At 40.0% G+C, this 12286-nt stretch overlaps 2 protein-coding genes across 3 annotated transcripts; one reads left to right on the plus strand and one right to left on the minus strand.

Annotated features, from left to right (window-relative positions):
- Positions 1–117: 117 nt before the first annotated feature.
- On the plus strand, positions 118–4306 carry cpsf4 (cleavage and polyadenylation specific factor 4). Its single transcript, XM_007574356.2, has 8 exons — positions 118–536; positions 678–728; positions 1286–1438; positions 1527–1622; positions 2046–2139; positions 2297–2369; positions 2558–2713; positions 3663–4306. Exons 1-8 carry the CDS (start codon positions 434–436, stop codon positions 3729–3731), a joined length of 795 nt encoding a protein of 264 aa, XP_007574418.1. The 5' UTR covers positions 118–433; the 3' UTR covers positions 3732–4306.
- Positions 4307–4346: 40 nt separating this feature from the next.
- atp5mf (ATP synthase membrane subunit f) lies at positions 4347–6342 on the minus strand. 2 transcript variants are annotated; one of them, XM_016661940.1, is made up of 4 exons: positions 6243–6341; positions 5706–5802; positions 4618–4736; positions 4347–4529 (listed from the first exon to the last, which is right to left on the minus strand). In XM_016661940.1, exons 1-4 carry the CDS (start codon positions 6334–6336, stop codon positions 4501–4503), a joined length of 339 nt encoding a protein of 112 aa, XP_016517426.1. In that variant the 5' UTR covers positions 6337–6341; the 3' UTR covers positions 4347–4500. The 2 variants fall into 2 exon arrangements, with proteins under 2 accessions (XP_016517426.1, XP_007574419.2); XM_007574357.2 differs by having other exon boundaries at positions 4348–4529; positions 4618–4734; positions 5695–5802; positions 6243–6342.
- Positions 6343–12286: the final 5944 nt, after the last annotated feature.

A 12286-nucleotide genomic window follows, 5' to 3' on the forward strand; every position in this document is an offset into this window, starting at 1 on the left:
TAACTTAAGTAATATATTTTATTGTTTTCACTGTTGTAAAATACTTTTTGAAAACATCGATAATCTACCAGAAATGAAAACATCTCGTGAGGGATGCTCGGTGGTCTAACAGTAACAACTCGCGCATCGATTAGTGCTGTCTGCTTCTGGTGCGCGCGCCTCCTCACACGGAGTGAGAAGCCGTCCGATAATAAAAACACTAACAGCTACGAGCCATGTTAATGTTTCCAGGCTGTTTCTGAAACACCGAAGCTACAAACCAAAACAAAGTCGATGGTTTGCGGTTGTTATTCGCTCGTCGGTTAGCCTAGCTAACCCGTTTAGCTGCCAGAGACTGGTTAGCTACTAGCTAACAGGGTTCGGTTGCAGGTTAGCTTAACGGAAAACTAACCGTACAGTTGTTTGAGTTTGAAAGCTGCAAACTGACGCAGACATGCAGGAGTTACTGGCCAACGTGGATCACATCAAGTTTGACCTGGAGTTTGCTGTGGAGCAGCAGCTCGGAGCGCAGCCTCTGCCTTTCCCTGGCATGGATAGTAAGTGCCGCTGTGCTAACCGCTGCTAGCCGCTGTGTGTGAACCATTGGAGGAGCTAGCAGACACTAAACTTCAGTGGACGCACATGTTCCCTTTATTTAGCTTTCTATTGACCGTGTGATGACATGTGTCTGCTTTCAGAGTCCGGGTCAGCTGTGTGTGAGTTCTTCATGAGGGGAGCTTGTATGAAAGGTAAACCACAATTTCGGCAGGTGTTGCGTTAGCAGCTCAGCTACCACTAAAGACCTCTGTTCACAAATCCAATCTCAGCAGATCGTATCTTTTAACAGCTGATGTGTTAAGTGTTCTAGATTGAAAATCCTTCTTGGATCATTTATAAAATATAGGAAAAAAAACTGGATAAAGAGTAAAAATACTGTACAGTGAGGGCAAAATTTAAACATAAATACAGTGTAGTTTATAAGGAAAGGTGCACTTCACTTCAACGGAATGTGCAACTGATTTGGTTAATTTAAAATGTACAAAATGTGCATGTCAAATTCAAACATCAAAAAGACAGACTTAACATTTACTGACAGTAAAAGCTGAGCAACAGTTAAAGTTGCACACAGATATATTAAAAATGGACTGAGAGTTTTGTAAATATGTTTGGAGGGGGGAAAAAGGCAAACAATTTTATCGTTCTGAGAATAACGCTATAGACTTGGTAGAACAGTTAGGGATGAAATAATTTTTTTTCCAATCGTTTCTGCGTGATGAGTTGTAATCCCTCATGTTGCATTTTGCAGGCGGGATGTGTCCGTTTCGTCATATCAGCGGAGAGAAGACGGTGGTGTGTAAACACTGGCTCAGAGGCCTGTGCAAGAAGGGAGACCAGTGCGAGTTTCTCCACGAGTACGACATGACCAAGATGCCCGAATGCTACTTCTACTCAAAATTCGGTTTGTTCGCGCTCACGTTTCAATTGTACTTGACCTGGGCAATCGGTCACCAACCGTTTGATGCCAATGATTGCGTTTCAACCCTCAGGAGAGTGTAGCAACAAGGAGTGTCCCTTCCTGCACATCGACCCGGAGTCAAAGATCAAAGACTGTCCGTGGTACGACCGAGGATTCTGTAAACACGGTGAGGTCCAGTTGTCTCTTGGAGAACCGTTGGTACTTTTCACATTACAGCCACAAACTTTGGTGTGTTTTATTGTGATTATGAGCGATAGACCAACGCATAATCTCACACAATTATGAAAGAGACGTGAAACAAAAGCTGGAGAGATTCCCAGCTCCTGTGTGATAGTTTGTCAACGGGACAACTATTAGTTAGGGTGGGAGATCCACTGCCTACACTGGAATAGTTTAAATTAAAACAGAGTTCAGATCTGAAACCTGTTGAGTTTTGTTTTAGTTTGTGGCTGCATCCTGACTAGACGTGTAAATACTCATGAGATGTGAAGATGTAACACATCTTCACATTTCTGGCAGAGTGCCCAGAAATCTTGACGTCATATTATGGATTTCTCCTCTAACTCCGTGCGACTCTTTCCTGCCTCAGGTCCCGACTGCAGACACAGACACACACGGCGGGTAATCTGTGTAAACTACCTGGTGGGCTTCTGTCCTGAAGGGAAAGCTTGTAAATTTATGCAGTAAGTCTACCACTCTGTTACAGTTTTACAGCCATCACATCTTTTTTTAACCTTGTAAATAAAGATTAGATTTCATTAAAAAAAGTGTGTTTTATTTGGATAAATATTTTCAAATCTGAGAGTTTTATAGATTTAATATGTATATTTTTTCCAACAGCCCTCGGTTTGAGCTGCCAATGGGAACGTCCGAACAGCCTCCTCTGCCACAACAAGCACAAATTCAGACCAAGGTAACGTGATGCATAGATGAATACACACTCACTTGTTTTAAATCCTGCAATTAAACAGTTGGTCTAATATCTAGCTTTAAACTGCAGATATCTGACTCTTTGTAGCTTCACTAAAAACGTCTGACTCTTGCTTCACCTCGTTTGTTCGCTGCCGTTGTTGATTTGCCAGAGTTTGTTTCTCGTTGCAGGCTGCGTCTGTCAACCGCTCATCGCTCTCTCTCATCCAGCTGACCAACACCAGCCCCATCCAGCGGCCGCAGAACAACATAAACTCTGGAGTCCAGCAGAACCACATGTCCGTCAACAGAGGGCCTCGGCCTCTGGACCAGGTCACCTGCTACAAGGTGAGGCGTCGCGTTAAATCTCCCTGTGGCGAAAAATGTAATTAGGATAACTTACAGTGTCTTGTATGAATAACTGATTCAGGGGTTAAGATTTACCTTTTGGGTTTTATTATAAAATTTGAATGTTAAAGCTTTGTCCACATATAAAGTTTTATGCCTTTTCCAACTCTTGAGAAATATGAATTTTGAATATTTAAAGTAGGGCTGAAACAATTAATCAATTAAATAATCGTCAACTAAATTAGTAATCGATTAATCGTTTACTGGAGTATACAGAACTCTAAAAATGGCCACTTGCTAAAAAATCCCCCAACATACTTGGAGCAATAATGATGCCAAAACTGTACAAAAATACTTTGCATTTAAGATATGTAAAATAAACAAGTTTACCTGTAAACCTGTTCTTAAGTGGCATAGTTTTAGCTTCACCTGGTTCAAATTTTGCAAAAACAATTAGGTACCTTTATTAATAATGTATTTAATTTATAATATTTATAATACCCTTTAAATTCTTAGATCTCAAAGGGCAGGAAACAAGAACAAAACAACCAATTGTAATGGATAAGAATAATTACATAAATGAATAGATACATAAATAAAAGATTAAAACCAATATCTAAGAAAATAAACCAAAATTTTGCTATCAAATTATGAATCCAAAAACAGATTAGTACAGTATTTCTTTAGCAGCAGATGCATCCTTTGCAACAAACGAACCGTACACTAGATGGATGCTGTTTTTGGTAATAAAATGTTTTTCTTTCAAAAACAAAAAGTTATTTGCATCTTTAACACATTTCTAAAAGGCTCAAGTGGTTAAATGGAAAATCTCCAGAATGTGCCAGTTTTTTTTTGTTTTTTAAAAGTCAAAATGATTAATTACTAAAATAACGGTTAGTTGCAGCCCTTATTATTTAATCACTGAACCTTTTGTTTCATCTGTCGGCAGTGTGGAGAGAAGGGCCACTACGCCAACAAATGTAATAAGGGTCACCTCGCCTTCCTGAGTGGACAGTAGCCTTCAGCCTCCAGGGTTTAAATCCAACATGGACACCAGCTGCCCCGGACGTCACAGCGGCTGAAGGCAGGACGCCTCTGAGACCTCCGGCTTCTCCACACGGAGGTGGACCCGGCCACAAGGAGAAACGGGCGGCGTGAGCGCAAAACTAAACTACTCCCGTTTACTGCCACATGGAAAAAAACACCAACGAATGAATTAAGGACAGATTAATGTTGCGGAAGAGGAAAGGGCTGATGTACAACATTCAGAACTTTTTTTTTTTTTACTTTACCGGACAAACAACTTTGTAAAACGGAGGAATTAAACAAATGAAGACGGTCCTGTACGAGCGCATTACCTTCACTTTCTTACTGTACATCTCAGGCCATGTGACTGCACCAGCATTCTGCTGCCCTAATGTCTAACTGCAGAAGCAACAAGTGGCGGCAGCAGGAACCAGACCGCCTCTACCGCGGACGTCAGAGGCGGCCTCGGACCGAGCCTCGGCGGTACGGATCAGCCGGGGTGCTTTAGTTCACAGCCAACTGATGCAGTCTGGATTTATTGTCTGTACCAAATAAATGGCGTTTTTGTCAAACCTTGAGGTGTTGCTGCACAGAAAACGACGCTCTCGCGTGTTTATATACTTTTTATTGGTCACAACAGTCACATATTACAAACAATATTACTAACATATTGCTCAGCTAACACAATGTAGCTGAGCATATAAAGAGCAAGGGGAGACGCTGGTTTGACCCCCTGATGGCGTGACGGCTGCTGGAGACGCTCAGTGGTACTTCCTCCAGCGGTCGTGCTCTGATGGAAAATGAATGAAAGCAAAATATTTAGAAGTAAATATTGGCATGTTGGTGTATGAGAAATGTACGAGTTGCATTTTTCTTACTGATGTGGTCGAAGCTCCACACGTAGCTGATGACCACGTATCCAAACAGAAACATGGAGATCCCACCAATGCCTCCCTTCTTTACATTGATGTACTTCTTGTAGTACCAGTCATAGCCTGGGAAAAGGACAGTTGAAAGTTTTAAAAAAATAAAAATAGGGCTGATAACGTTAACCTTTGATTGCAATATTTGGTAGGCAGAGGCCAAGCATTAAAACTGCCCTCCAAAAACACATTTGGCCAATTGGGTGGATTACTAGGGAAGCTGCAATACTATTTATGAATACTGAAGTGAAAATCTTATGATTAACCCACATTTTCCTCATAATTTTCATAATTTTGTTCATCCAAGTCAGGGCATCTGGTGCAGTGAAAGTTTGTAAAAGGCCACTTGCATTACCAGTTTCCCCCAGTGTTTTATAAGCCTGGCGGGCCACCAGGCTTTACTTGTGCCTCCACCAGGCTAAGCATTGCTTATTTATTTAAGTCTTTTTAAAATGTTTGCATTTTTTAAGACTTTATTGTTGGTGTTCAGGTGTTAATCTTCCAATAGCACAAAATTATCGAGGGATGTGTTCAAATTTCCTGTCAACTTTAAAAACGTATTAACTGAAAAACACGAGGGGCCACTAAACGAATGACTGCCCTAGCGCCCCAAACACCGGGCTTAGCAAGTTTTCTGGGGGAAATCTTGCATTACAGTATTTACATGCAAAATGTACATGTGCAACATTTGAATTGTGCAAAATGTTTCATCTGAGCAGCTTTTTGCAAATATTGGTATTACAAGGCTAAGTGTGATTCAGGGTGTTGCACATCTTTACTTGGTCGGGTTAAAAAGTGATAAATGTGGATCACAATTAACATAAATATGTTTTTAAAAGATGCTTTGCATAACCAGTCGTAACGGAAAGTTTAAAGTATGAATGCAAAATCATTATGACCCCCTAGACCAGATAAGAACTGGTACAGTGCAAAAAGTCAGACTCATTTCCTAAGCTAAACATTTCTTTTTTTGATGAAAATAGAGACGGATTCCTACAGATGAATGGGTGACACTGCTCCTGGTTAGCTTACCTCCGGTGACACCTCTCACGAGTCCGTTCGGGGTCAAGTCTCGACCTGCGAGCCATCTAGGCAACTCTTTCAGCTTCACATCCGCCAGACTCTTCTCGACAACTGGAACTGATCAAAAGGGCGGACATGGCACAAAGTAAGAAACGGCAGCATACTCAACTATTTTATTTTTCATAAAACCACGTCCAAAACGTTAGCTTAGACTCAGTATAGCGAACCTAAAAAGACCTTTATATGCAACAAAACAACGGTTAAAAGTGCGCCATCCCAACGGAAAGTAATTTGTTTGTGTGTTTTGTGACTATAAAGGCTGTCAGTTCATAGAAGTTGATATTTTCAATGGAGTTGTAGCTGACGCGCAAAGTCCTTGACGCGAGTCAAAGGATTCAGTGCGGCCTTCAGTCCGAAACACTCACACAGCGGAGTAAATCACCACCGAAATGAGAAATTAACCAAAACAGCAACTGAAACAGTCGATATATACACACAACAAGCCACATAAAGTATATAAAATAACGGTTAGTACAGCAGAGGACACGCTAAGCTACCTGCTTTGTCCGCCATCTTGACCGGTGCAGGAGGGGTTGCAGCGGGGAATGATGGGAATAAAAACAGGAAATGCATTGTGGGACATGGAGTCATAATTTGAGCCCGTTTGAGTTCCCCATAAGCTAATGCGTACAATGATGTGTGTATTTTTGACCGTAGAATATAACGCACAGTCATAAAATAAAAATAAATATCGGAAGGCTGCTGAAAAGATGATGACTGTAAACAACAAAATATAACTAAGATACAGTAGCTAAACCAAATACATATATTCATTAGTTAAAAAACGTATTGATTTTTATTTTCAGGCAAAGCAAACACAAGTGAACAAGTATTAAGTCTAACAAATCCCTCTGAAACAAAGACGTTTAATAATAAAAAAATGGGTAAATAAAAAGATTAGCCTGAAACTTTTTACAGCATTAGATAGAGAAACACAAAGAAAATTCAGTTTGCAGCACTTTCATTGAAAAAAGATCCGGAAAAGCTTCTGTTACAGACATTTTTTCCTGCCTGTTCTGTAACTTAAAAAATAAATAAAAATAAAACAGATAAAGTACCCAAATAGGCTACACTGTCAACAAATTTGCCGTTTCCTCATAAGTCCGCACCTAAAGAAGCAGTTTTACACAAACTGTGTCAAAATATGTTTTTGAAATTTTCCAGAAATAAATTAACCACATTATATCAGCATCTTAGAAATAATAACGTAGATAATAAGTCCATGTTATTTATGTGCTCTTTATTCCGAGTTTCAGCCAGTTACACATAAGAGCGAGAATATAGTTTCATTGAAATCTATTTTTTTTAAATTGTTATTATTATTATTATTTTTATTGGAAGCACAAAACATAGCTCACCAATATTAAAACTGACTAGCGCTCATGAAGTGGGAAAAGAATCACTGGTAATGAACCAAATGTTAAAATATAAAACAGATCTTTGTTGCAATTTTTAATGTGTCCACTGGATGGCAGTAGAAGAAGCTTTAAAGATCCATTTTTTTTTCATATTAATCCGTGTTTTTAGTCAATATATTTTCTGATTTTTCTTTAGTATACCCTTATGGCAAGCAGTCTATTATTATTATTATTATTATTATTATTATTATTATTATTATTATTATTATTATTATTATCTTTTAAAGCTGCCCTACCATCAAAAATAACATTCGTGACCTGTCCATGTCCTGAGGATGGTCTTGTGGATCTGAATTAGATTTTTACATCTTGTACATTTTTTACATCTTGTAAATGTTTAAAGACTGAGGAATCAGGTAGAGACTCAAGTGAAAATATTAAACGCTCAGTGACTACCCATTTCTTTTTAGAGTAGTATTTCATAATGCCCAGACTCAGCGTTTATTCAGAAGAGAAATCCACAGTATCTTACTGTACTGTACTGTATCTTCTGTACCTAACATTGACCATAAGCTGCTTTTCCACATACTTGTCTTTTGTTTCACATCAAACTCATGTGAGGTTTATTGTTATGGTAACATATCTTTTCATGCAGTAGATTGTATGCGTAATGTTTTTTGAAGGACGAATTATTCATCTCGTGTTGCATTTTGCTATGCGTTTTATTTGTATATCTTTTGTGCTTCATGAAAAATGATAAACACTTTCCAATTTTGAATCAAGGCCATTCATTGGTTCAGGGTAATTTATTTATTCATATATTTATTTCTTTTTTTTTTTCAAAACAAAATTGCATTCACAAATTTACTGCAAACGGAAACTGGGATTTACAAAATTTATACAAGACATAAAGCAGCCTAAACAGGCAAGAAAACATAGCTTAGTGCCTTGCTCCATTTTCTTTATCACCCTTACTGCAGGAACCCCTTCCCCTCTAAATAACAGCATGTTTGATGATAAGTATTTTTACAATAACGACCTGAAGGCTTTATAACGCTGGTGTCTCCTGAGGCTCAATCAGAGGAATCATTTTTCTTATGGCAAAAAATAAATAAATAAATAAATAAAAAAAAAAAAACGATCAATGTGGAGCTCAACAGCCTGCAGCGCCGATACAAAATGTTCCCTAAGATATAGCTGTGCAGACTGGGGCCTATTTGTGTGTGGGTGTGTGTGTGTGTGTATGTGTGTGTGTGAGGAGAGAGACAAAGAGAGAGAGAGAGAGAGAGAGAAAGACAGAGCAGCAGAGGTAGTGCGGAGCTCCTGTCCCAGCTCAATGCAACCACTAATCAATAACCTCAGTCCACCCACACACACACAGTGAGTGAATAGGTGTGTGTGTGTGTGTGTGTGTGTGCGTGTGTGTGTGTGTGTGTGTGTGCGTGTGTGTGTGTGTGTGTGTGTGGGTGTGTGTATGTGTGTGTGTGTGTGTGTGAGTCTGAAACGGGCCCTCATCCAAGAATCACCACTAACCTCTTTGCTTTATTAGACTGATTTTTCCTGCTTCTCTTTAACGACTTCCATCAGATGGATAGAACCAAGTTCAGGATGAGATAAAGACAGAAAAGAAGCTAAGAAAAAAAACAAAACACAAATTGACAATGCTCTGTTTCAATTGTAAATACAGATTCTAAAATCTTTATTTTATTACTTTCGCATTTCAAATATGTCTCCATCTAAAAAATAAAACCACATGGATTTTATACATGTAAAGATGCAGACAAATATGTTGGCACCTCTTGCAGCATAATCTCTCTCTCAAAACAATGAGAAAAATCTATCCTTCATTTTTTCCTAAACTTTTCTTTTAACTAATCAATTGTTTTTTTTATTACAATGAATTAAATTAATTATTGTTACTCCTAAAATATACACATTTTTAATTGTATTTAAAATAATTTTTTTCCCTTGTATAGTATTTAAGTTGATATGACCTTTCAGGAACCTTTAATTTGTAAATCATTAGTTCCTGTTTCCCAGGGGTAGACATATGATGTGAGTCAAAAAGTCACCCATGTTTCTGTTGGTGAAATGCTCAATGAAAAGGATAGTAAATAAATAAACTAACAAAATCACAGCAACACGTGGGGTTTTGGAGTAACTACGTCTCCATGACGACCATTACTGTTTTCATGCCACCTGGTTGTTTTCTCCTCTCATTACAAACATAAATGTGGTATTTTCTTTCCTATCCTGGGATTTTTACTGAAAACAATGTGGTCAGATGCGACATTCCAGGTGGGTTGACCCTAAAACGAAGGATGAATAATGTGGGACCTAGTGTAAAGTACGGTTGAGGATCTGTGATGCTGTGGGCCTGTTTCCCTTCCAAAGACCCTGGAAATCTGCTTGGCAAATTGCTGGAAATCTCTTAAATACGACGACTTTAAAAACAAAAATTCTGGCAAGATCTAACAAAAAATGAGTCACGTCAGAACAGGAGTGGCTCAAACAAAACAAATCTACGTCGTTTTAAGGTCGTCTCAGCCTCCAGACGTTAATCCTGCAGAAAACCTGAGCGGAAAAGAACACACATAAGAGACAAGATCCACAGAGATAAGATGAAGATGATTAGTCAGAGATCTCTGCATGTGATAACCTTATGAAATATTATAGGAGAAGAGGAGGAGATGACATATTTACAAAATGAGACTGTATAAAGATTTAGAGGTAGAAACCAAATCATCAGAGATTCAATTAAGACAATTTTTTTTTAATTTACAGCATCTAACATTCATAAAAATAAGTTTTTTATTTATTTGGTAAAATTATTATTATGTTATAAAAGTATAATAAAAGATTCTGCCTTCTCTCAGTGCTCACTGCACTGAAAGAAATACAGCATTCAATCAGAAGCAACCAATCAGAGCCAGGAGGAGAGTCTTAGCGCTGTCAATCACCCTCACACACTTCCCCTTTTCTCTCTGCTACGCTACAGCTGGCTCACCACAACATATCCAGCCACGAATGCTAAGGCTAGTTAGCCTGGCTACCAATGAGAGCAGATGAACAGTTTTCCTGGAATGGTAAACTTGCTTCTCCATTGGTACATTTAGCAGCGCGTACTCGAGCATCATTGACAGTGCTGAGACCCTCCTCCCGGCTCTGATTGGGTGTTTTTGGTCGACATGGAGGAGGTGGAGAAAACCGTTCTTGATCTGTCTCGTGTTAACCTGTCACAACACGGAGACGGCTTTAACGAATATATGAAGATTGTATTTTTGTGAAAGTTACACCTCACAGCTTTAACATCAAACTGAAGAGTAGATTCATCTCACAGCACTCTGATTTACCCACAATCCGATCTGTTCCCACACCAGGAATACATCTCCAACAGCATCCACCCTCCTGAACTCATCCACCCCAACCCGACACAAACGCAGAGAAGAATCCGGCCGGATGCAAACCCGGACCCCGGTCCGATCCGCCCCGCAGCACAGACTCTAATGAAATATCCGTAAAGGTCAGCAGAGACTCAGTGACACAGTCTCATCCAGTACAGGAGCGAGTTCACCTGCACGTTTATTGGTTTTAGTTGCCGGAGCTCTCCCATAACGCTCCACTGGACTACAGAGGAGCGTTATGTGAGCCGCAAACCCAACACACTCAGGAAAAGAAACACGGGAAAAGAAAAGAAAAAAGGGACGAAGGACTGCTTCTTTTTCTTTCTTTCCATCTCAAGAGGCAGACGCCCTCGAGGTCTGCCACTGAGGCGCTCTTTGAAGCTGATGGAGAGGGACGGAGGGAGAGAGAGAAGAGATGTGTGGAAGGGTTTGAGACAGTGAAAAGAGAGGACGGGGATGAAAGTCGCTGGCAGGAGAGACAAAACGATGGACACTGATTAGGGATAAATGAGAGAAAAGAGGAGTGAATAGAGACGGTATCTGCACACTGCTCTCTAATCTGTATTCGTCCTTTGTATATTCCCCTTTTCAACAGCCTTTTGTTCTCTTCATTTACCGATTGAGGCCACGAAAATGTCCCTTTTCACTTCGCCGTCCTTCCCATCCTGTGGTTCGTGCTTCTGTCTGGCAGAGAGACAGGCTTCAAGCAGACCGGACCGGGCAGGAGGGACGGCTTCTGGGCTGGACACTGGAGGATTTTCCGCATATTGTCAGAGGCATGAGGATCAATAGAACAGATACAGGAGCTCAGCAGTCTGCAGAGAGTCCCGGAGGAAACCCAGCATCAGAGCACTGAAAACCCCCGTTTCCTGAAACTCTGCTGCATCGTGACTCAAACACACAACTCGCTGCTTTTAGGACTTAGCAGCTCACACTGAGTATCCTTTGCTCTGTTTGTTTATTTCTCTTTAAATGAAGCAGAGGCTGGTTCTTATGTCCTCTGCGCCATACTTTCTGTGAAAGGAACGTTTTCTGTGTAAACACCGGAAAAATATGGCCAGATATGGAAATCAATCAATCAATCAAATTTTATTTGTATAGCACATTTCAGCAGCAAGGCGAGTCGAGCAGCAAACCTGAGCTTGAAAGAAGGAAAACTGAATTTGTGAATTTATAGGACTTTTTGAGCCGGTCAAGTCAAGTTTATTTGTATATTACAATTCAGCAACAAGCGAGTTCAAAGTGATGAAAACATAAGACAAAAATACCATCAAGAATAATCATCTTCAAACTTATCAGTGTTTTGGTTATTTTTAATCGGGAACTCTAAGCAGGTAGCTTCTCTTTCTTTTTTTAACCTTAATTTAAAGAAACTCAGTGTTTCGTCTGCCTTGCAGTTTTCTGTAAGTTTGTTCCAGATTAGAGGAGGATGAGAACTGGGTACTGCTTCAACACGTTTGGTTCTGGTTCTGGTCACACAAATGACTCCTGACCAGGCGGCTCTCACAGGCTTCACTTTATCTAAGGTTTTGATTTGGCCTGAAGCCGCCGAGACAAACAGGAGCCGTTTAGGTCCAACGCGACCTCTGACTGGTGTTTGGTGCTGAGGGAGATTCACACAGCAGACGGTAGGATACAGGAAGAGAACAACACACAGGAGCACACTGAGGCAGAGCCAGCAAGGCCTGGTGGTGTGGAAGAAACTCAGCATCCATCCATCCATCCATCCATCCATCCATCCATCCATCCATCCATCCATCCATCCATCCATCCATCCAT

The sequence above is a fragment of the Poecilia formosa genome, unplaced genomic scaffold, assembly GCF_000485575.1.
Source record: "Poecilia formosa unplaced genomic scaffold, Poecilia_formosa-5.1.2 Scaffold350, whole genome shotgun sequence".
Lineage (NCBI taxonomy): Eukaryota > Metazoa > Chordata > Actinopteri > Cyprinodontiformes > Poeciliidae > Poecilia > Poecilia formosa.